At 47.4% G+C, this 25230-nt stretch overlaps 1 protein-coding gene across 1 annotated transcript in view; it reads right to left on the bottom strand.

The window, feature by feature from the left end:
• Positions 1 to 24280, bottom strand: part of WNT3A (Wnt family member 3A) — a 71943-nt gene extending 47663 nt beyond the window's left edge. The window contains exon 1 of the mRNA XM_088150026.1: positions 24210 to 24280. Within this exon, the coding sequence (XP_088006152.1) occupies positions 24210 to 24280 (71 nt within the window). The remainder of the gene's footprint in view (positions 1 to 24209) is intronic.
• Positions 24281 to 25230: the final 950 nt, after the last annotated feature.

Genomic DNA, 25230 nt, shown 5'->3' with positions numbered 1-25230 from the left:
ATGTTGGAGGCCTCTGGTTTGCTCCGTTCTAGGTTTTCTCCCAGTTTTATTGTGGGCCTGAGCATCACAAGGAGGGAGGGGAAATTTTTCACCTTCTCCATGCCCTACATTGTATTATAGACCCGTGCAAGTCTTTTGACTTCTGTGTTAACTAAAATGTCCTACAATTTTTGCAGCCTTCCCTGGTGAGAAGTTCAGGAACCCTCAAATTTACCCTACCACCCAACCAGTAATTTAAGTCAGGGGATATTCAACTTTTGAGTATTTATCACCTAAGAACTGCCTTGCCAATAGAATGGCAAAAAGGAGGTTGGTGATTATACTCAGGTTATAATTCTGTGCTTCAAGTGTGAATACTAACTTGACCTCTGAATTCTGTTCACATATTGCCCCTTTGGAGATCTATTGGAGCACTAGGCCAGAGGTCAGCAGGGCTGAGCCCTGTTGTGGGTGGGCCATTGTGACAAGAACATTGGGCCACCCATTCCCCTTCTTTGTGTCTTCTTCCTTCTTTAGGTCAACATCCCTTCTCTCTCTCTCTCTCTTTAACCTCTGCTTTTCTTTCTCCCACCCAACAGGCTACCTGGGAAAGGACCGATCATTCCAACTAGATGGCTTGCAGGAAACTTTCAAAAGTTAACCCATCGAAGAGGGTGATCCACCCTGATTTCATAGCTCTTGTTGGTGACAAATCAGAAAGGTGGCAAATGCATTTCTGTGCTTCCACGACTTCTCTAAATTAGGACAGCAGTTGTCCCCGTGCACCATGACCAGTGATCAGAGATGATGAACTTTGTAGTCCAACCATCCCTAGGAAGAAAACCTTATCAAAATGTGTCCTCTAGCAAAGACTTGGTAGATAGAAGAGAGTCAGCTAATTCTGTTCTCAGTCTTAGCCAGGCCGCTCCAACAATCTTCCAGGGTTGTCATGCAGATGATGAAAGATGTCTATAAATTCTGGATGTTGTCCTGGGGATATTCAAGGGTTTGGCACCTGCTCTGCTAGGTGATGGGATCCAGCATGAGTAAAAAACTATCCTACGATAATGTTGACCTCTCGCAGTAACCAGGATTCAATTGCAGGCTTAAAGTCTGATTGATTGAAGATGTGCCATTGACAGATGTCCACTCTTAGCAACCATGTTGATAGATTTTCTCCAGGAGGGTCTGTCCCCAACCTGGTCCTTCAGGTCTTCCAATGGTGCACTCATCACCACTGTAAGTGAGTCCATCCATTTGCTATTGATCATCCTCTTCTCTTTTCTTCCACCTTTCCCAGCACTATGGACTTCTCAAGGGAGGTGGGTCTTTGCACCAACTGATTGATGATGAGCCATCACTGATGATGTGTTCATGCTTAGTGACCAGATAAACCGACCTTCTCCAGGACAATCTGTCCCCAGCCTGGTCCTTCAGGTCTTCCAATGGTGCCCCCATCGCCACTGTGACCAAGTCCATCCGCTTTGCTATTGATCATCCTCTTCTTCTCTTTCCTTGCACTCTTCCCCACATTATAGACTTCTCAAGAGAGATTTAAAACAGCAACACAAATCTTCTCTGCCCCCTTCAAGGTTTGTATGTCTGTTTCTGCAAATTATGGATCTCTTAGAAAGCTCAGGCAGGGTTCCCACACCACATTAAACCTTAGTGTGGTTTGCTTGCTTTTGGTTTAGTTGCCTATAAACTCAACCCCGGTGTGTATTAAACCATGGCTTATAGTCTAGCAAATCTAGACAATGATGGCTTAGTCCATAATTCGTAGCTCACAAGCCTAGGCTCAGAGTTGTGAATGAACTAGGCCGCAGAGTTGCAGACAGACAAGTGCTTGGGTTTGTCTACCCATCTCAAAGTTGTCAAGTTTGCAAAACACTGTCCTAAACCTTCAACCTATCTACAATCGCTTGGGCTGAATTCACACAACCCAGACGAAAACAGAGATGGGACATTTGGGATTCCCCAGGTTGGCGAAACCCAGCCATTATTCCTGCAGTTTTGGCCGTGCAACATTATGGGAACACAGCAACAGCATTTCGTTAACCCGAGTTTAAGGTTTGGCATGTTGTGTGAACCCAACCCGTCCAGCCGCAGAAGCTGTTCCTAACATTTCATCCCCCTGTGGTGTTTTGGGGTCCTTTTCAACCACTTTTTGTAGATTTACACACTTCCGGGTCTTTTTCTCCAAGCCTGCTGATAACTCTCACCCAGAGAAGGCCCAGTTCGTAACGACCGCACTCAACAACCCAGACACTGGCGATGGAAGGAACCAGTTACCTGCTAATATGAGAACCTCCATATCTAAAGAATAAGCTATGCGTTTTAAAGAACATAATTTGGATTTATACGGAGCACTTTGTCAGACTAATTCTGTTTGAACAGGGTTGCATAGCTCCGAAGGCCTTCAACATTCTCCCAGGACTGGGGCTGGATGGAATTCAGGGAGAACTAGAAATTTGCCCCTCGTCACTGAAATCTTGATCAAGGCTATTTCTTCAGCGTTTGAGGAACCCAACGGCACTTGGGACATCATCCAGCAAACAGACTAGTAAACCAAGAACCACCCTGGCCATCACCAAAGAGAAAGGCGGTTGAGAAAGGGTTGCACCATACATTGGGGGAAATCCCTGCATGTAGAAGACTAGCATCTCAGGGAAAAGGGTTCAGCCAAACTACAAACTACAGGCCATGGTGCATTTCCTTCAGCGGCGTTAAAAAGGCTCCTCCCTGTGTTTCTAGTCCCATTTCATTGTAATGCAATCCACCGTCTGGGTGGTGAGTGGACATAATGCCAGAGATGGCTAACGGTGCGCAGCGGATCCAAAATGGGGAATGCGTTTGCTGATGAGCTATGGACCAACTCAAGTTCCAAACTTCAAAAGTAATCGGGTCGCCCCTTTTCCGACGCCCACCTTTGATTCAAAGGCAGAAGCTTTCACAGAAACGTCTGCCTTTGAATCAGATTCGGGCATCAGAAAAGGGGTGACCAGATGCCTGATTCGCTGCCAAGCTCAGAAGGTAATTCTCCTCTGTTTCTCTCTCTTTTCAGCTGGAGCCCATGCCCCACTCTAAGCTATTGGCACGTAAATCCAGGGAAAGACCAGGGGGTGAAGCTTGGGCTCTGGAAAAGGCGTTGCTTTGACCCTGGAGAAGAAATGATGGAGAAGCCAGAGGATGGCTTCTGAACCTGAAGGTGGATGGAGCAAATCTAATTATTGTTGCTCTGGACAGCAGGACATCATCCAACAGATTCTAATTGCAAGAAAGAAGGATTTTGAGTCCACGTTAATGGTTAGATATGGGAGGTTCCTCTGTATCCCTTACAATGAACACACTTGTATCTATGGAGCATCAGAGATCGCACATATATTATTTGATTGTAACTTGTATAAGGAGGAGAGAGATATGTACCTTGGATCATACATTAACCAATGACCCACTGGGAACCACATATTAAAACAACCTCTCTTATGTGTGGCCAGAACTTGAAAACAACATATAATACAGCTCGGTATCTGAGTAAAACAATACGGTTGAGATCTGCATATGGGGGGTTGACTGGGGTAAATTGTATGGATGGCCCTGAAATATGATCTGTACTCTCACTTATCTGTATACTCAATTGTTGTATTTTATTTCCATTTCACCTAATGTGTTATTACACTGGGTATTATTAACACTTTGTGTTTGAAATTTGGAATCTTGAGATGGCCTAAGGGCTAATCAATAAACTTTGATTGATTGATTGATTGATTGATGAGTCCGTGTCAATAATAATATCCAGATGATGCAAGGTGTTTTGCACGAGTGATTGAGAAGCAAAGGATGTTCCTGTCTTAGAGGCCCAATGTCCATCTATGTGGGAGGCTGTTTTAGAGGTTCCCTCCCTTGCCATGGGGGTAGACTAGAGGCCCTTTGGGAGACCATTCAACCCTGTGGTTGCTTTCATACAATACGCTGACCCTTGTTCCTGGATTACCCAGCACAAGGCGCTGAACCACAAGGGGACCCAAGGGCTGGATTTATATAACACACGAATGCTCAAAAACCTAAACCAGGTTTAAATTAGCCTTGATCGGTATCTTGTGGGAAAGACGGTTAAATTTTTCTCTTTTTTTCCTCCTCCTCCTCCTCCCCCTCACCTTCTCCTCTGATCAGGTTAAATGCGTTGTATGAACACTGCCTGAGACACTAATCAAACTATTCACCCGACTGCTGAATGCAGATAAAACGATCACACAAACAACATACCCAGTTATTTTCCCTGAGCTTGCCTGGTGCAGATCCTGGGCTGTTCCTGCATTTCTGAAAGGTGCTTTGTGTCACAGCATCTCTGGCCTCCTTCTCATTCAACATATTTCATCTTCCTACTTTCTCCTGAGCTCGTATCTCTTTCCTCCTCCCATGCCCATCACCCAAAAATCTGTTTTTAAAACCTCCGAAGAGATCAGGGCCCAAACATCAGGACCTTGTCACTGCAAAACATCCCTGGGGGGACTGAGCATGCAAGATTGGAGGGGCAATCTGCTGAGCAGGCCCGGCCATAAATAGCTGGCTGGGAGAGAAGAAGATAATGCCCCCATGCTCTGCCCCCCCTCCATCCCCTGCAGCTTGTGGTCAGCTAAGCCTTCCTGATTTACAGATGCTGCTTCCTTAGTAAACTGGGTTGGTGAGGTGGCTGCTTCAGAAAACTGTGCCTGGGGAAAATTATGGGGAGGGGGAGGGGAAGATGGAGAAGGAGAAGGAGAAGACAGAGAAGGGGTAGATGGAGAAGGAGAAGGTGGAGAAGAAGAAGAGATGGAGAAGATGAAGATGGAGGAGAAGTTGGAGATGGAGAAGGAGGAGGAGGAGGAGAAGCTAGAGAAAGAGAAGGAGAAGTTGGGGAGAGAGAAAGAAAAGATGGGGAAGGAGAAAAAAGAGAAAGAGAAGGTAGAGAAGGAGAAGGAGGAGAAAATAGGCGAGGAGGAGGAGGAGAAGGAGAAGGAGAAGAAGGAGGAGAGGAGAGGGAATGAAGACTAACAAGAGAAAGATCAAGAAAATGGAGGAGGAAGGGAGGAAAGAGTTCTGATATCTGACTACAGAACTGATTTCAATCATCAAGACTCCCATTTATGGAATCTGAAATCAAAACCAAAGCAGAAGTCATCTGAATTCATGTCACAGGGCTGATTCCATCTCCTCTTTTCTAAGCTAAGCCACAACTTTTCATCACGACTCTCGGTGGCCTCTCATTGTGCTGCTCTGGTGACATATTAATAAGTATTCCAAACTTTGTTAAAGAGTTGCCGGATGTCACATTTAGCAAATCACAAATTCTGGACAATTTCGATTCAAGCTCCGCCCCTAATTTACCAGCTCCCTGAGATCTTTTTGGGCTCTGGCCCCTGTCTTCCATCCCCACCTTGATCAAACCTCTGGGCCAATATACAAAGAGCCATTGGCAATGGTGAAGCCCAAACTAGATGCTTCTGTGTTTCCGGAAAGAGATTCCTGAAAAGATGCATTCCAAATTTCTCTTCTCATTCCTTCCTATAGACTAAATCTAGTTGAATTCAGTTGAAGATTGCAGATGGTGGACATCTCAACATACTCTGGAGATGTTCTCCCAAGTTTCCTAGGCTATTTCTGCAGTTGATTACTGCTGAGATCTGCAACCTTCTGACCAGGGATTCTTAAACCAAGACCCAGGGAAGATCATGAGTTTGTCAGTCCCTCTTGAGATGTGAACCATATCTGCCAGCTTCTAATGCAACAGCGTTGAATCCCAGATCAGACACAAGACACCAGTTCTTATCTTCCTGAGATGACTCTTGGATCTTGATAACTAAGTAAAATACAAATTCTTTATTGCTATCTAGCTGATATGGATTTCAGAAAGAGGTGGAAACAGCCTCAAGCTGTCCATCATGATCTTGTCAACACAGCTATTTCTCCCCTTGGGTCCTTCTTGAAAGATCTAATGATGAAAGTCTACAAACTTTGGGGCACTTGAAGATAAGCATCCCCCCCCCCCATTATTTTGATGCTTTCCTGAGAAACCAGGTTCCTGGGTGTTTTCAATGTTGGACTGGAAATTTCCAAAGAAGCTCTTGTGAAACCCTTTTTCTGTTGTGACCACACGCTATCATAGCTTTCCCAAGGTGGGTTCATGATGGAGAGTTTGATTTTACATTTCCCCCCCCTCCATGTTATTTGCTGCTTGCAACTGGAATTCCTGAAATTCAAGTTTTTCCTAGGAGCCCTGGTCATGAATATCAAATAAACAGGAAGCCATCTCCTGTTGCCCAAATGTAAGAAAGAGTCATTCTCAGTTTCAGTACAACCATGAGATTGTAGGTTTAATTTTTCAGATCTGTAGAATGGACCTTATTTGTTCTGATGTGAGCAGTTTCTCCTGCTTGTGAGACATACTCAGGATTTTAATAGAACCCTGAAGTTAAATTCAACTTTCCTCCTGCCACTGAAGGTAGCTTACATAGTGTCCTCCCCCCACCCCCAATTTTCTGCACAACTATAATCCCATGAAGTAGGTTTGGCCCAAAGCCACATAGCGTAGGTTGCTAGCATCACAGATTCAAACCTGGTCTTTCCTCATCCAGTTCCAACAGTTTAGCTGCTGTTCCACGTTACTTGTAATTTACACCCACTAGATTTAAGGATAAAGAGCGCCCGAGGGTAGAACCAGATAGAAGACAGTGGCTTGGTATTGAAAACACTTGCTTTCCACCTCCTATGAATCTCCCTGTGGTGCCCACTCATGATGACATAGAGCTTTTATGGGGTAAGGAAAAAGGTTGGGAAAATAAGAGAGATACAGATGGAAAATGGGGACAAACTGGAATCAAGCTATTCAGCTGCACCATTATTTAGATCAGCATTCCTCAACCTCGGCAACTTTAAGATGGGTGGGCTTCAACTCCCAGACTTCCCCATGCTGGCTGGGGAATTCTGGGAGTTGAAGCCCACCCGTCTTAAAAGTTGCCAAGGTTGAGGAACACTGATCTAGAATCAGGGACTCACTGAGCTGGAAGGGATCTTTGAAGCCATCTAGTCCACCCCCTGCTTGGTGGAGGGACCCAAATTAAAGTATCCTGGGCAGATGGCTGTCTACCCTCCACTTGAGCCCATCTGGGGAAGAAGAACCCATCTCCTCTCTGGGTTGCTGGTTCTACTGTTGAACTGATCTTACCTTTAGCTAACCCTAATATTCAAGGAGAACCTGGGTTCCTGTACCTTGAATCCATCCTCTGTCCTGTTCTCTGGAACAACATCTTCTGTGGGACCTCCTTGCAGGGATTTAAGGAGTCCTATCATGTCCCCCCCCCCTTGGCCAAAGTCCTTCCACCTCTCTTCATCAGGTTGATTCTCCAGTCCTCTGATCATCCTTGATGCCTCCTCTGAAACAAGTCCAGTTTCTCTAAAGCAGGGTTTCTCAACCTTGGCAACTTGAAGACGTGTGGACTTCCAGCTCCCAGAATTCCCCAGCCAGCATGCTTGAAAATGTATGGACTTCAACTCCCAGCATTCCCCAGCCAGCATGAATGAAGAGGTAGGTGGCCAGAGAAGGATACAGGAGTAGAAGAATGGCCATCTTGATGAAACCCCTGGGCCTGGATTCCTCTGCCATATGAAATAGCCACCAGTGCCCCCCTCGTAACCCCTGGAGCCCCTTTGTAGATATAGGCCCCGGAGTGGTTTGGAGAAAAAGTGTTGCACGTTTGCACCTGGGTTAGCTAGTGTTCGCTTCCACATCTGTGTGGTTGCCAGAAAGCTGCAGACGAGAACTGGAGAGAGTTCAAAGCTCTGAAAGTGAGGCTGGAAGAGACATTTCAAAGAGCAAAATCTGTGTAGCTCGGCCAAGCCATCGCACAGTCAGCCGTCACCATTCGGGATAAGAAAGGACTTGCCTTAGCTGAAATTTTCTCTGCCCCGCGAGAGGATGCAACAGCGGATCTCAGCAGAAATCAACCTCTGCTTATCTACCTGCAAGTGGAGCTGGGTGCATTGGCAGAGGAAGGAAGGAAGGAAGGAAGGAAGGAAGGAAGGAAGGAAGGAAGGAAGGAAGGAAGGAAGGAAGGAAGGAAGGAAGGGTGATATTTCCATTTCCCTTTGAAAAAAGGCACAAGTTTCTAGCCCTCATGCTAGAGAATATGGTGGCTGTACATTTGCGCAGCCCACATTAAAACCTAACAGACGTCTGCTAGAAACCACAAAGATGCCACATCTTTCACTGTGCCCCCATGCAAATAACACCTCCCATGCTCACTCACGACCTTATGCGACACTCTCGCTTTAACCTAATTCGTGTGCGCATGTCTGTCTGTCTATCTATCTGGTTGCTAAGAGTCAACACCGACTTGATAGCACATAATCAATCAATCAATGCCAATATGTTAGTGTGCGTCAATCCAGCTTGTTCATTCACTGTGTGTTGAATAACCCCGTCAAATGGGTCATTTCAGTAACCAGATTAAATACTCCTTTGAGTTGTTTTATTTGTTAGATTTATGTCTTACATTCAGGAGCCTCAAGGCAGCATATGCCACACGCCCTTTTCCCATTCTTTTTCTGCAACAACCCTGTGAGGTAGGCTGGGCTGAAGGTTGCAAAGTCCCCCAGGAATGGGGACTGGAACCCCGGTCCTCCCACTCTTGATCCAGCCCCCCGACACCCCCCTGGCTATAGGGTGGACATTGTTTTCTGGGTAAGCATGTTTTCTATTTTCCAAGAAGTCTCCTCTAAAGTTCTGATTGTCACAGATAGGTGGGCATCAATTAATTTGCCTAAATAGGGAAAATGCCCGTTTGGTTGGCATAGGATTTGCTGCCATTCATCTCCAACTCTGGATATCCAGAGCCACTGATTCCAGTCAGGGGCCATGAGGCCGGTGAAAGCCGGCTCAGACTGGCAGCTGACAAAGCTGTATGCAGTTCTGAGGTTTGATGGGTTACGATTGAGAAGGACAATTACATTCCGCCATTGCAATTTGTGTTTTGCACCATTCATGATGATTATGTCACATTTATTATCAGTCCCCTAAATCTGAACTTGGAATGGAGATGGAATGAAGATGGAATGGCATACGTGGGCATTGGCACCTTGGTCCCACATATTACAACGTCATTGTGGAAACCATGAAAAGGATATACTTTGCAGCAGTCAAAAACTGTGTAAATGTCATGGAGCATGTGACATCATTTGAAACTTTGCATCTCCCACAGACATACAAATTGATATATATATACACATATACAGACACACACACACACACACTGCAAAAATAAAAGACGCCCAGAGGCCAAAGGTTCACCCACAACAGATTGTACAATTTTCTGTCTTTCGTGGCTGGCTTTTACAGGGTCATTTTCTTTCATGCGCCCCCAACAAAAAACCATTTCTTCCCCTTGTCACCGAAGGCAAATGGAAGATGGTCATTTGTGTATTCGCGAGAGCGGTTTTCCAATTTCCAACAGTACAAGAGACAAGAGTCGCGTTTTGCCTTCAGGCATGTGTATCTATATGATTTTCATCATCACAAACTCTTGGAACCGTTCCTCAACTCTCCTTTTTTCACTCTCACTCAAGCGCCCCAATGTAATTCAGCAAAACTTGCCATTTGGGCGAAGACTGAAATGATCTAGACTGGCCTACTCTAGTTCATTAGTTTCACCTCTCATCAGCTGGGGGCATTTACCAGAGGGGGTTTCAGGTCTGCATGGGAGATGAGATGGGCCCCTGTCTGTCTCTCAATGTTGCCCCTGTGGGTTTTCCACCAGCGGGGCCTGGGGAGATTGGAAAGCAACTGGATCAGCAGGGGATGAATTCATCTACTGTGTGGATCTGAAGCCAAATCTGGTAACTCTCTTGGATGAGATGGTGAAGAAGGACCACAGATGACACAGCAGAAAGAAAATGCTGGCTGAATTCTGAGAGTTGTAATCCAACAGGTTTGGAGGGTACAAGGCTGGAGAAAACTGGTGTATCTCATATGGATTCACTTACTGTTTTAGGTTTATCCCCACCTCAGTCCTTCAAAGCAGAGATTCTCAACCAGGAACCATAGGGCATCCCGCAGGCCCTAGGATAATTCAAGGGGGGCACAGGTGAAAAACATGGAACGGGGGGCCACGGCACGTGCCGAGGGGGCCACAGAAAAGCAAAGTGTGTTATACTGCAAATACTGTCTTGTGACACCAGAAAACGCGCCAGTTAGCATCCCATGTCTGTATCTGGTAATGGGACCTGGACGGGGGGGGGGGGGGGCACACACAGGAGAAAAACGAGGTGGGAAGGGGCCACGGGTGAAAAAAGGTTGAGAAACACTGCTTTAAAGGATCCAAGGCAATTTACAAATACGAACACAAAATCTTGATGGCGCATAATTAATCAATCCTCACGAAATCTTGATCGCGCATAATCAGTCAATCAATCAACATGAAATCTTGATGGCACATAATCAATCAATCAACACTAAATCAGACAATAACACATTATACAAAATTACACTCAATACAAAGTTTTAATTTGCTCAAACTAATCCTGGTGATGATGACGCCAGAGTCAGTTCCCCAAAGGCTTCCAAAAGAAGCCAGATTTTTAACCAGCTTCTGGAAGGGCTTCTGGAAGGGGGGGGGGGGGTTGAGCCTGTTCCAAAGGGGACCCCCCACAGACATCCATCTGGATCGATGGGAACCCTTAGCCAGCATTCTGGCCAACTGGAGATGTTTGGGAGAGACCTTGAACCTCTCTATGACCAAGCAATGAATATTGCATCTGGCTTTGGTCATGATAACCCTAAGGGTGTGTGTGTGTGTGTGTGTGTGTGTGTGTTCCTGTTCAAGAAGACAGACAACCACAGCCTGAAGAAGTAACTTGCCTTAATGCAATTCGTTGCCTAAGTGAATGAAGCTTCATTTCTGCTGGAGTGAGCGTGCTCTCCAAATTCTATTTCTTGAAGCAAGCTTGTCTCTCAGCTCCACTAGGCAAACCAGACCAGGAAATCAACTCTGCGGGAAGGCTAAAATGACTTTCATTGAGGCTGGCTAGAATAACTGAATTTTGCAAGTCTGATTGCGCTACACCTCCTCCCCCTTCGTACACTCTTGTGAATCAGGGACGTGTTGCCTGAGCTTCTTCTGAATGTTATCTTGTTGTTTTGGACTTAAAAAATATTTCAGCCCCTTTTGCCTAGGAAACAGTTTAGCACTTTTCCATCGAGGTCATCTTCCTTACTCTCTGCATGCACACATGGATCTAAAAAGGCTGGTGCAGTTCACAGAGATGGGCCTTCATGCGAAGCCCCTGGATCTCTGAGGACAATGATAGCTGCGTTTCTCCAAACACTCAGCCCCCACCCAAGTCTTCTCAACCTAGTAGTTTACTCCAAGTTGCATCCAGAGAGTGCCCAAGTGGGGAACGTCTGTTACGATGTCAAAAAGTCCACCAGTTCCTCAAATAGGAGGGGGGGTGTTTTTGATGGCCATGCACAAGAGATAAACATGGAGGACTTCAGCGCATAAGTCTGCTATGGAGTCTAGAGAAGCCCACAGAGTCTTCTCGAGTGTTCCTGTTTCTGCAGAGGCATCTACCGGATCTGACACTTTTGTCAAAAGAAAGACAAAAGCAGAGTTGCACATTCACTGTGCAAGTTCTACCCCCTTCTGTTCATGCGCATGGCACTCTCTATCCCCCCTCACCCCAAGCATCACCGTGCTTCCAGAGAAACAGCTGGGTTGGGTCTCCACCAAGGACCTACAGGGCTTTTGCTTGATGTTTGCCTGCTTGAAAGAGATGGGACCTCTTGCTCATTCCTGTTTTCCCATCAGAACACCAGGTCCCAGCAGTGATGGAATCTGAGGGTAACCGCAAAAGACTGGCATAGATCGGAAGCTAGTTGCTTGGCACAGAAGCCCTCCTGGCTGCAACTTAATATGACTTTAGAGTTAAGCTGATCTAATAGCAATGAAGGTGGCCCATTCTGTTGGCTTGCCAACATCAACTGAAGACAGCTATTAACTCTTTTTCATTCCCCACTGGCAGGAGATGAAAACTCTCCTCCTCTACCGTGTCAAGAAAAAGCTCACCCACCCTCCACCTCCATCTTACCCCAGCAAGTTCCCCTTGAAAAACTTTCTCAGAGAGTTATGAAAGGTTCCTCATGGGGAGGGGCAGTGGGGGATCACACCCTCTGTCTGATCAGGTTGCCTGATCAGGGGTGTTACTTTCCAGTTTAGTGGTTTACTTTTTGGAAGAGCAAAGGTTCCTTCTCCCCAGCAGAAGGACAACGTCAACCGGGATCACAGAGATAAGGGAAAGAGGTTGGGGTACCTCTTCATGATCCAAGCTGTCCTGTCCTCGCCAGAAGTTTCAATATTTAATGTGGTTCCTCTAGATCAGGGTTTCTCAAGCTTGGCAACTTGAAGATATGTGGACTTACATGGCTGGCTGGGGAATTCTGGGAGTTGAAATCCACATATCTTCAAGTTGCCAAGCTTGAGAAACACTGCTCTAGATCAATCAGTGGATGGATGGTTCTGCTAGGGTCTCCTCTTTGCTCCCTCAGTTAATCAAGGACATGCAATAAACTTCTTAAGGAGAATGTGATTATCCCCATTTATGCCCACATCTAAGTTCAGAGAACCCCAAGGACTCCACAGTTCAACCCTGAGCTACATATATTCTCTTCTATTGCTATCCCCATTTCTCAGACACATAGCAAGACTAGTTACCTGTTCCCCAGCAGACAGATCCACCAACCTGCTGTGTGGACACTCAAAGTTGCTAACAACAAACCCTAATATCTAAATTGCCTAAAAACTAAGTTCTAAATGTCTCTCAAAATGCGCATTTGCTCTCCAGTTATCCTCCTCCTCCTGCTCTTCTACCTGAAATGCCCATATCATGATAACCACATCAATAACAATTATTGGTCTGCTTCTATAGGCTGAACTTAACTTTGAAACCCAGCCAAATGTCCAATATGTGAAATGAACGTGCATTTTGATTGTGGTCGGAGCCCCCACTCTTGGGAAGACCCTACTTCTCCTGCTCTCAGCACAGCCTGATGTTCTCCAGAAGAAAAGGTCTTCTATGGACAGCCAACTTAGTTAAAGTTAAAATCTCTTTTGAACTGAGCTTAGCCCCTGGTGATACATGGACATGACTACTTGCTTTCTTGCAACAATATGGAAATCGTTTGCTGTTACCTTTCTCAGGGAACTTTTTCAACTCCTTAGTCTAACCTACAGTCCTATGCTCAAGTACCAAACAGGTCCAATCCTGTTTAGCTTTTTAAAGGTCAGCCAAGTTTGGCCTGGTGCTGCCAAGTGGGAAATGTAAGTTCAGATGAAGCACCCTTATAGACGACCTCTAGCTTCCCAGGATAAGACAGGACAATCATGGTTCTCATTCATTCATTCATTCATTCATTCATTCATTCATTCATTCATTCATTCGATTTATATGGCCCTGATTCCAGGCAGCATGCAGCAATAAATACAAAAATACAATAAACCTCCTGGCAACAACCACAAATCACAATGAGATACACAATCAGGGCACAGCAACATATATTACACACCTTGCAGGATGACCTCATCTAACATCCTGCTCCCAATGCCTGAGGGAACATCCAGGTCTTCAAAGCCTTCTTAAAGGACTCATTTCCTTTCTCCATCATCCTAGACCCCCCCCCCAAAAAAGTAAAACCTAATCTGTTGGCTGATCCTTTCAAAGCCTCTAAACCTTCTCTAAGGATCTGGTGAATTGCTTTGTGAGATAGCCAAGTGCATCTAAAGAAAGTGGATCAAATCTTGTGGAGGCCAATTCCTACAGAAATGGAACATCTGTCCCTGGGTCTGCTAGTATCGTAGCGAGTTCTTCTCCTGCACAATCTTAGTGAATGTATTTATCACATTGGCTTAGCCTACTGAAGAACAGCAGATCTGAGAAGACCACGTGGATTCAAAATCCTTTTCATGGGATCTGTGGCCCGACCATAGAAGGTTCTTTCATGCCCTGCAGCGCCTGTCTGCCAGTTGAAGTAGAAACTTCAACGACGAAACCACAACATTGCAAAAGATCTCCCCTTCGTGACATATGCTCCCAAATATTTGACACAAGTTTGAACTGCAGCTTAAGAGTAGGTACAGAAGCTGAAATAGCCCCAGTGAGAAAGAAGTACAGGGCACTTTTCCTATTTGACATTTTGTTAGCTCCTCTGGGAACATCCGTGATTAAATCATCTCAGCAAACACTCTTTGCTGTTGGATATTTCACTGATAGCGCTGCAGGAACCTGAGTCACCATGAAACCACCTCTCTTCCTCTGTTAGGTTCTTTTTTCAGAGGCGTTCTAGCTTAAGAAAGATTTGGCAAGAATCCTGACTGAGAAATCTATTGTAGGCAAATCTTTTCTTGAATAGAATCCTGGTTTTCTTCCTACTGTATGCAAAAGTTGTTGGATCTAATCATTTCTGGTCCTGTATTCCATGTTTGAGTGCCACCAGAAAAGACTTTCATGGACATCTTAGAAAGATGTCTACCACAATTCGGTAATTTGCTGAGAAGGCAAAGCCTATGAAGAGTTGTGACACCAAAGTGACTCTACATAGTTACTATGCTGAATTGAAGACAGCCCTACCATTGGGAAGAAGGAGACAATCATTCAAGGGGCAGCAAAGCACGGGAGAAAAACTACATACCAGGCTACATGCCTGTAGTTGTGGTGCCCCATTGCCAGCGTGGAAAAAAGATTCAACTACCAATCTGGCTTGGGAAGAGATTGGGAAGTGGTGCTATCTTTTGCTTTTGGGGAGAAAAATATCCTTCCTGCTGGAGCAGATTCTGGTAGGAAACATCTACAAGTTTTGTTCAAGGTAATACAAAACATATTCTTGGTCAATACAGGGCTCCAGTTCTCAGTATTTTGGGAAGAAGTCAATAAAATAAAGGCACCTGGCAAGCATAACATCTGTCCAGGTTTCTTGCTCACAGATGTCAAGACCCCATTCTCTCTCTCTCTCTCTCCCCCTTCTGTAAGTGTTGTAGATTCTAGACTTTGCTTTTAAGGTATTGTATTTACATAATTTTTATATTAACTGTAGTTATGTTGTTACTGTTTTCTGTTCTATAGTGTTGTGGTTAGGTATGTTTTACAGCTAAGATTGTTCTTATCTCCCCATCTCCCCATCTCTCTGTCTGTCCATACATCCATCCATCCCCCTCCCTCCCTCCCTGCCTCCCTCCATCTCTTTCTCCCTCTATTCATCTCTGCATCCATCCATCCATCCTTCTCCCTCTTCCTCCCTTCATCCATCCATCCATCTTCCTCTTCCTCCGTCCCTCCATTTATCAATTCAGCCATCCCTTCCCTATTCATCATCCCATCATCCCATCCCTATTCATCTCTGCATCCATCCATCCATCCTTCTCCCTCTTCCTCCCTTCATCTATCCATCCGTCTGTCCATCCATCCATCCATCTTCCTCTTCCTCCATCCCTCCATTTATCCATTCAGCCATCCCTTCCCTTTCTCCCTTCTTCCCTCCATCTCCTTCTCCCTCTATTCATTCATCCATCCATCCATCCATCCATCCATCCATCCTCTTCTCCCTCCTCCCCTTTGCCTATCTGTCTGTCTGTCTGTCTGTCTCTCTCCCTCTTCCAGGCACGAGGGACTGCTCTGCCCTGCAATAAAAATAATCTCACGCACTTTATCATTTCTGTAAAATGATAAAGAAGGAGAAGGAGATGGAGGGAAGAAGGGAGAAAGGGAAGGGATGGACAATGACATGTTGGACTGGACCTGGAGGTGTACCTAGAGGTGCTTGTAGTTGACATTTGGAATCCACCCTTCCCTGGGTTTGTGGGGGTGGGGTTGGGGGGTGGGGCTCTTTCTCCAGGTTTACCAAAAAATCCAGCAAGGGGTTGGCTGGGGAGAATTTTCCGAGATGCTAAGGGTTGGTTTTGACATGCCTGGAGAAATATTCAGACGGGCGTCCCCACATGCAGATGATGCCAGCCTCACCCCACAACCACCTGAACGCTAGATCCCACTTGACTGTTTAAGTCCAACTTTTTTTCTTCCTGTAGCTTTATCTCAGGATTATTCCAGTCCTGCACAGAATCAGTCAATAACTCAGTTCCTCAAACCAGAAAGGTCAATGTCCTGTCATGCCAGCTCATCCCCTCTCCTTTTTCACTGCCGTTTGCAGCTCTAGAAATGTGAAAAGATATTTTATTTCCAGACTTGCATATTTGCGGGCTGAGGTGGGTGAGAATTCCAGTCTTCCTGGGACAGGTGTCCTACGCTAAACTCTTCAGGGCTCTGTCCCACCCAGGTTTAAATGGCCTCAGACACACCAGTGCCCCGAGCTTTGCAGCAATGTGGTCTCTTGCTACCCATGCACAAGACATGTTGCATCTCAGATTGTGGCTTTTGCGCGTCACGCTTATATCCGGGGCTGCAATCTAAGGCTTGAATAAACTTAGTAAAATAATAACTTCTTTGAGTTGAGCTTGACTCCTGCTAATTTTTTTAGGGGGGGGGCTTCTCAACAGGAGTGTCAAGATGGGGGCCATAATGGTCTGACTGAAGCTCAGAAGTAGCCATAAAAAATAGGTGGAGCTCTGATCCCACTATCACGGCCACCATCTTGACTTTTCTGACCCTACCTTGTGGACTCCCTGCTTCCCAGCCTAACTTACAGCTCTGAAATTTCCTCGAGGTCTCCCATCCAAGTTCCAGCTAGGTGTACCCCTAGTCTCAGCCAAGGTTGGATACCTGTTGCTGCATGCTTATACAAAGCGCGCACACACACACGCACGCACAGAGTCAACTCAACTCCTGGAGATTGCATGAGACAGCCATGCCTTTTCTCAGTAGCATGATAGAAGAGTGTTGCCGTTGCCTTTTTCTGCAATATTTGTTCATAAGCCTCTAGCCCTCATTGAGGCAAAATGACCCATTGCAAGGGATTAAGCAGCCTTGTCCCTACTCGGTGCCAGCTAGATGGATTTTTAAAAAAATTCTATATCATACCAACAGGGGGGAAAAAATCACCTACATGTATCTGTATCGAGAATGCCTCGGCATCAACACGAAAAGGGGGGGGGGAGGAGCGGAAGAGAGGGAAAACCGAGAAAGGACTTTATGAAAAAAATAACTCTGCAAAATATCTCGACCCCCTGGCTGGGGATGATGGGGGTTGCAGCCTCCCCACCCCTGCAGAGGCGGGGGTGGGTTTCTAGTATTCTTCCAAGCAAGCTAGATCTTCAGCCCCGGCTGCCTTAGGCGCCCGGGGCGGCAGCCCCCGTCCTCCGCCAGACCTGCTCAAAGGCCGCCGAGCGCCCAGGCGCGGAGACATCGCCAGCGCCCTCCGGGGGTCCGGAGCTCGAGTCAAACGCTACGAGATCCCCCCGCCGGGAAACTAAAGCGGGGATAAGGCCCAAGAGGCGTGACTCCGGATGCCTCCCCCTTCGTTAAGAGAATGGAACAGGGGAGGGCGGCAGACGAGGGGGATGGAGAGGGGCGAAGAGGCCGTGAAACCGAGCGGGTCTCCCTTTCGGGCGCGGCGGAGAGACGGGCGGAAGGCGGCCGCGCCTAAATCCGGACTAAAGAGCCTTCGCCCTCGGTGCGACGGTCCGCTCGGGTCGGCCCTGAACGTTCTGAGTTTTTTCTCCCCTTCCGATTAAAATCAACGAAATTAAAACAACGCAGCAAGGCGATTTGGTTCAACCGCGATTGGCGAGGCAGCAAACGCCGGGTCTCGGCCAAGGCAGCTCTTAGGCAGCGCGAGGAACGAAAGTGGGGGAGTCCAACGACCCTTCGGGCACTTGGAGGGCTTATTGGCCCTTTGCTGCGGAGCGAATCCCAGTTTGCCCGCAACGGCTCTGTTCTCACGACTCCCTGGCTCGGCTTGGGGAGAGTTCCTCGCCACGCATTCCCACAGCATACTTAGCTCGACGAGGGTCTGGCGTCGTGCGTGGGTCTAGCTAGCGGGTCGATCGCAAAGGCGAGGGGGGGCAAGTGACGTCACGCGCGCGATGACGTCACCGCAAAAAGGAGTAGCAAAAAAGTCAGCCACTTAACGGGTTGTGCCAACGCGTTCTGGGGACCCCAATCCACGCCGCCTGCGCGCGGCAGTTGGAGCAAACGCCTCTTCGCCCAACCCTTGGTCAGGTTCAGCGGCTAACCACCTTCTACCCGGATTGGACTTCAGCTCCCATTATCCGCAGCCCATGAGGACGGTTAGCATCTGTATGGTCACGAGGAGAGTTGGTCCAGTATACCAGGAGGCCAGTAAATCGGGGCTGGGCTTGCGGGTTCCCCGAATGCAAGCCTAGGGATCGCTCCGAATTGGATAAATCCAGCCTCGAGAATTTAAGCGACTCCAATCGAGCTTTACACGAGGCGGCTTTACCTGGACGTAAGTCGCACTGAGGTCCGAGGGAGCTCCCTTCTCAAAAGGACGGGGCAGAACCACAGCGCCGCTTGAAAATGAACCTAGCTCGTCGTCTGAACGCAATCTATTCGACGACAGGCTTATTCACGGCCAGCTAACACCAAGCAGGTTTACTTGCCTAAGGAGCCCCGGAGTGCAATTCGGATATGAACTGGATTGGATTCGAATCAGATTCACTTCTGGATGGGTCATAATTAGAACCGCGTTGAAAAAAAAGCATGCCTCTTGTCTGAACCGTCTTGAGGCAGTTGGGCTTACAGACAGATCCCTTCGCAGGGGGATAAGTTTTGATCCCATTGTTGGGGGTTGGGGGGGGATAAAATTTAATCAACCCACAAAAGTCAAAGAAAGGTTCACCAGATGGCCCTGCTTCCCCCTTCTCACAACACATCCAGATGACTCTTGCTCACCCAACCCACCCACAGGGTTGTTGTGTTAGGGATATAGGAGGAGGGAGTATGCCATAGGCTACCTGGAGTTGTACTAAACAAAGGCAAGGTATCAATCAATCAATGAAAAAAAAATACGGGTGCTGTTATACCCAGTGTACCTGAAAGGCTGCTCTTGACTGGGGTTACCAGGTTGTGAGAACTGTGAGAACAGGAAACATGACTGCATTAAGTACCTAGGTTTAAATGTCTTGTGTAAAACAGTGATTTTTCTTTTTTGGTTTTTTTTTATCCCACCTTTATTTTTTTATAAATAACTCAAGGTGGCGAACATACCCCATACTCCTTCTTCCTCCTATTTCCCCCACAACAGCAACCCTGTGAGGTGGGTTGGGCTGAGAGAGAGGGACTGGCCCAAAGTCACCCAGCCGGCTTTTGTGCCTCAGGCAGGACTAGAACTCACCGTCTCCTGCTTTCTAGTCTGCTGTCTTCACCACTACACCAAATTGGCTTCTGTTATTTATATTACATTACATTACATTAATTATATTATATTATTTATAATTAAAGGGACTTGCAGGAAGCTCTGTGAGGTTAGAGGAGTACTATGAGGAGGAGGATGGATGAAATATAGTACATATGGCTAGTTAACGAGCTGAAATCTATATCTGAACTTTATATGCACGAATAGAATCACAGAGTTGGAATATATAAGTGAGATGAAAAATATGAATAGAACCAGAATCCAAGTTGAAATAAATAATGTACATGAACGTATTATCTTTAGGTGGATAGAATCAGAGGGTTGGAAGACATATAAGTTCCAGCTGATTGCTCTGCAGTGAGACGGAGACAATAAGATTTGATTTAATCTTATATTTATTATAATATTTATTATAACATTATAATTTATAATATTATAAATAAATATAAGAAGAGTCAGAGCTGAAATCTATTTACATATGTGAATATATAACGGAGACAAATAGAGTCCTGGAGCTGAGAGATTTCTCACCCAGCTGTTCCTCTTTCTCCTCCTATTAATGGCTTAAGGTAGCTTAAGTTTGGACGCATCCAGGAGAGCAGTGGGCTGGCGTGATTGGAAGCCAAAAGCGAGAGGGCCATCCAGGGCAGGGGGCTTGATTTCATCCCATTTGGGGTGGGGAGGGAAATGCCAGCCAAGGGGGCCAGACTCAGCCATCTGCAAAGCCTCGGGTGTGAACCAGAACATCCCAAGGAGGAGGCGGCGCACCGCTGCGGGTATCCGAGGTTGTACAAACACAGCAAGTGTGTTTAAAACAAAGCAGAATCAAACGATGAAGTTCCTGGATGGTGTGAAACGTGTTGGGGTTTGCAAGTCTCAGCAGACTGGCTGGGTTTGCACCACAGGTTAGCCCAGGTTCAGGTGGGGTGGGAGCATCTGTTTTCCCATGTAGGGTGAAGCCATCATCTCTTTCAGTGTTTCTCAACCTTGGCAGCATGAAGATGGGTGGACTTCAACTCCCAGGATTCCCCAGCCAGCCATGCTGGCTGGGGAATCCTGGGAGTTGAAGTCCACCCATCTTCAAGCTGCCAAGGTTGAGAAACACTGATCTGTTTGTTTAGAGGTAGCATAGCATGTAAACACAGCAGTTAGCCATTGTTAACCCAGATTCACTGGGTTGTGGGAACCCAGATGGGAAGCAACCGAGTTTGGAAGGGGGGGACATCTCATCTTGGAATTACCTTTCTCCAGGCTCTCCCCCCCCCTCCCCCATTATTAAACAACAGGTTAGGTCCAATTGTAATCCTCCTTGGTGCAGACCCATTGAAACCAATGCAGCTGAAGGCCACCCTCGCTTAGGTCCCATTGAGGCCAATGACGCTCCTTGGATTAAATCTGGAGCCAGCATAGAAATTATGGGGTGGGGGGTATGTTTCAAAATAGAATCGGAGCGCTTTGCAAAGTAATACTTGCTTCGGTGGTGTGTGTGGGCCAGCAAAATTTGGAGGGGAATATTTTGATCTCCGGGGGGAAGGTATATTTAATTGCACACTCATCTTGCACACGCAGCGCCTGCCCTTCTCTGATAGCCTTAGGGACAGGTCCGAAGCAGCGGGCATTTGCGCCAAATATTTGCACCCCTTTCAAAAGCAAACAAATCCATAAACAGTATATAGACCTGTTTTCTTCCAAACTCCTGTTCTACTCCTTTAACTCCAAAGGAACCGAATTATTTCTGCTTTCAGAAGGAGGGAACCTTAAATACCACATTTCTTGACCCTTTGCGTGCGAGACCTGAGCAGAACTGCAAAGCAGGGTGGAAAATGCCCTCTTACGAAACGCCCCGCGCCACCAGGAGAGCTTAAAAGCTCCGCGATTCGCTCCTATTTGCTTACATTTGTTCCAGCTGGGGATGTTTAAATCAAATTAGTCCCCAAGGATTCGGTTTAACGAGGCCTGGTGTGGACACTTTAAACAGCAAGTGGCTTAAGGGGGACACTTTTAAAAAGTGTAAAAAGATAATTACGGATTTTAAAACCTAGGTTACACGATGTGTTTCTGCGAGTGTGTAAAGTTTAACACTTTTAAATTCCCCCAAGCATGCATTTTATATTTTTTTCTCCATTGTCCTGTCCCAAAAGGCGCAACCGCCTATATTTTAATTGTGCAAACGCATCGTCCGCAAAAAAATTGTTCCCATCAGTGTGTACATAACACAAGTCACCTTTTTTCTCATAAATGGATGTGTGTGGGTTTGAGCTATCATTCTTATGCCTAAAGATGGGAAGAGTGACCAAAGGCGTTTGCAAACACGCGTACCGGCTCTGGGGCGCTGCCGGAGAATCGAGAAGGAAGGCGCTTCTCCCTTTCTGGCCCATCTGGCAGCTAACCTGAGTTTATTGTAGCCTAACGTGTGAATGCCTTAGTAATCAGCCCTTTAAAATAACCAACGGGCTAAGTTAAAACGCGCCTGCATATCATCATTAATGTTTGAACCGGAACAGGGAGGAAATGGGGAGGCACGCTGTGAAAGCAAGCGCGCCTTAGATATAAAGCGGTTTGGGTTTTCTTTTTTCTGGTTTTTTTTTGGGGGGGGAGACTTGGCCACTTTAAGATGTGTGGGCTTCAGCTCCCAGAATTTGGCTGGGGAATTCTGGGAACTGAAGTCCACACATCTTAAAGTGGCCAAGTTTGAAAAACCCTGATGTAAAGCTTGCCTCAGCGTGCCTAAAAAGATAAAAGAGGCGGCAGGTGAATTTCATACGGACACTGCCTTGTTCTATATGCCGCCCTATCAAGTGGCCGAGCTATGGCTGGACTGTACCATTTCAGGAAGCTGGAAGGGGGTGGGGACATTCGGAGGGGTTTGTTTTCACTTTTCTCTCTACCTCGAAAGGCGATTTGGCCACGTGCAAGAAGGTGCCGGTTCACCTTTTCTCACTCTCTTCCCGCCTTCTCGCTCCCCCTCCCTCCCCGCAAACTGAAGTGGTCCAGTCCAGACAAGCTGTGCTGTTTGACTCCGCTGCTTCTGGCAACGGATCCAGCCTCGCCGGGTCTGTAAGCTTCTTGGAGAAGTCCCTTTGGGGACGCGTGTTTGCGGAGGTGGGATTTTCACGTTCCTGCCACCCCTTCCCTGACCCTACGAAGGAGGAAGCGAGGTCCTGAGAAAGGCCCGGCTGGGATGGGGAGATGGGGGGGGGGGCTTGCCGCTGGCTCGGGGCTCCCCCGCCAGGCTGCAGCTAGCCGGAGCTCGCTCGCCTCCCTTTTCTCATCTCAGCTCCCTGAAGTCTGTAATTACCGCCGACCGACCGATTTGCAGCAACTTGCCCGCCCCGCCAGCCAGCCAGCCCCCACCCGCGCGGGCCAAGCCTGCCTCTGCCTCGCCCTCCCGGGGTTCGTCCCTCAAAGGGAGCGAGGCGGCAACCTTCGGAGAATGAACTGGGCAAGCGAGTCGTCGGAAGGAGGGAGAGAAGCGCGCAGGTTGGGTGCCGGGAGGGAGGGAGGGAGGGGGCTCTGCTGCCTGACCCCAACCTCAGAAGGTTCCCCTGGGCGTGCCTGAGGGCTGCTCCCTTCCCGAGCCGTAGCCCCCCAACGCGGGCCAGAGCCCCGGGGTCCTGACTGCAGCACAGTGGCGCGCCCCGCCTGGCCAACTGCACCGCCGCCAATTTGCCAGGCGGGCCGGGGCGCGGAGGGGCGGCTTCCCAGGCTGGCAAACGCTCCGAGGCCGCGCCGGGCAGGGAAGAAAGGCTCGGGGAGAGCGCCGGCCAGGACGGCAAGCTCAAGCTGTCCAACCGGTTGGGCGGAACCCGCCTGGAAGGCCGCGCGGAGCCGGAGGTCCAAGCTAAAGCGGTTGGGGTCGGACCAAGGTGGGTGGGAGGGGCAGAGACAAGACCCCCCTTCCCCGCCTCTCTTCCTCAAAGGCCCGAGAGCGAGGGCCATCGGAACCCCCCTGGATCGCAAGAAGGAAGCTTTAAGCAGGAATTCCGTCCCCGGGGAAGGGAGTCATATAAAGCTCTCACCGGAGCTGCGCGTCCTTCGGCTTTCTTTCCAGCGCCCCCCCCCCACGCCCCCATTTATTTGCAGTTATAAGCCAGGAGGCAGAAAGACAAGCACGGGCGCCGCTTATTCTCAACATTTTACCAAAAAAAGAAAAGTGCAAAGCCACTTTCAAGAATATCTTGGATTTCCCCACTGGGGTTTCTTTTTTTGGGGGGGGGAGAGGGTGAGCGAGGACTCGGCGCACATTAGCAACCAAAAGCTAATCTCCTAAAGAGAGGAGGGAGAAGCGACGCAGCAGCTCTCTTCTGGGGGGGGGAAATCTTTTCCATTTTTCCTCTCCTGGATTTGCCTCCTTCCCCAAACCACATTATTCCACACCTTTGGTTTTGCTTCTATAAAGAGAGAGAATCGGGGGGGGGGGGGCGTAGAGGAAAAAAAAAAGAATTTTCCTCCCCCCCTTTTCCTTCCACATGACTAACTTAAAATCACCTTTTAAAAAAGCGGCTCGCGTTGGCTTGTATCTTTATCTGTTTAATTCACTCAGTACCTTTTGTTCTTGGCAAAGACAGCATCAAAGCGGGTTTCCTTCAAAAAACAACTCTGATCTCTTCTGCCGTTCATCTCCTTCCCCACCTTTTCGGGGTTTTTTTTTCCCTTGCCGTGTCCTTTTTTTTTTTTTTAAGATCGGAGCGAACCCAGTCAAAATAAACACCGAGTTAGAGAAATAGAAGACGCGAGTTCTTAAAGCCTTCTTAGGAACCATAATTCCCGCCGCCAAGATCCCCAGACCCCGACAACGTGTTAGAAAAGGAAAGGGGGTTACCCGATGTCTCCCCCCACCCCACTCTGGAAATATTAAGAAATAAGAAAGCCAACTTACCACCAGATAGGATAACTCGAAAGCACTCGAGTCATTCCGCCGATAAACAGAAAATATCCTAAAAAAAGCATTTCGCTTCGAAAAGTTGGTTTTAAAAAGTTGCAAGTTTGAGGAGGATGAGGATGGCAATGATAATGCAGGGTTTCCAGCAATTTTCTCTCCTTCAACGCACGGGAAGGAAAGGGGGTAGCAGAGAAAATACGCCACCCCCTGAAAATAAAATAAAATAAGCCCCAACAGGTAGCTATTTTTCTCCTCTCCTCCCTCGGATTCTTCCTCGGAGTGTGTCTCTCTCTTCTTTAACTTTCACGCAAAAGAGTAGAGAAATAAATCACCCCGAATAAATCTCGGAGAGGGTTTTTCCTCCCCTTTTTTGGGGCTGGGGGGAGAGGGAATCTTTCTGGTCGCAGCCAAGCAGAGACGCTAAAAAGCAAATATTTAACAGGAAAAAAAAACGGGGGGGGGGGGGGAGAGGAAAAAAAAAGTTTTCAGAAGGGTTTGGAGAGAAGACCAATCAGCAGATAGGGGAGAAAAGTGTCGGGGCTGCCTCCGTCCAGAATGCAGAAGAGCGAATGAACTACTTCCGAGGAAATGCTGTTTTAATACCCAATTAAAGACATGTTGGCCCACAAGCTGGAGGGGGGGGGGGTGAAGCTGAGCAGGGTGCGAAAAAAAGGGGGGGGAGATAGAAGAGAAAATAAAAGGAAGGGGTAAAAGGAAGGAAAACAATAGAGGGTTCAGCAGATTTTGCAGAATGCGGACGAGGCGGGGATGGAGCCACTAAAATACTTGGCGGGGGTGGGGGCGCATGTACTGGCCACCTATTTATAAAATGGGGGTCATTTTAAGGCTTGGCTGGTCTTAAAGGCCCCAGACCCTTCCAGCCACCTCCCTTCTTTTCCGTAGGGCCATCTCTGTGCATAGAAAGCGAGGGCTAAAATCGAGGGTTTTTTCTTGTTTGTTGTTTAACCCTCCTCCCTCCTGGATGTTTATATTTACATTTTAACAAAATAGAAGGAAT

Source organism: Python bivittatus, unplaced genomic scaffold, assembly GCF_059951505.1.
Source record: "Python bivittatus isolate LINGU-HERP-01145 unplaced genomic scaffold, Pbiv_v1 ctg000610_np1212, whole genome shotgun sequence".
NCBI classification, from domain to species: domain Eukaryota; kingdom Metazoa; phylum Chordata; class Lepidosauria; order Squamata; family Pythonidae; genus Python; species Python bivittatus.
Note: the sequence above shows the minus strand (reverse complement) of the source record. Positions and strands in the feature narration are given on the sequence as shown.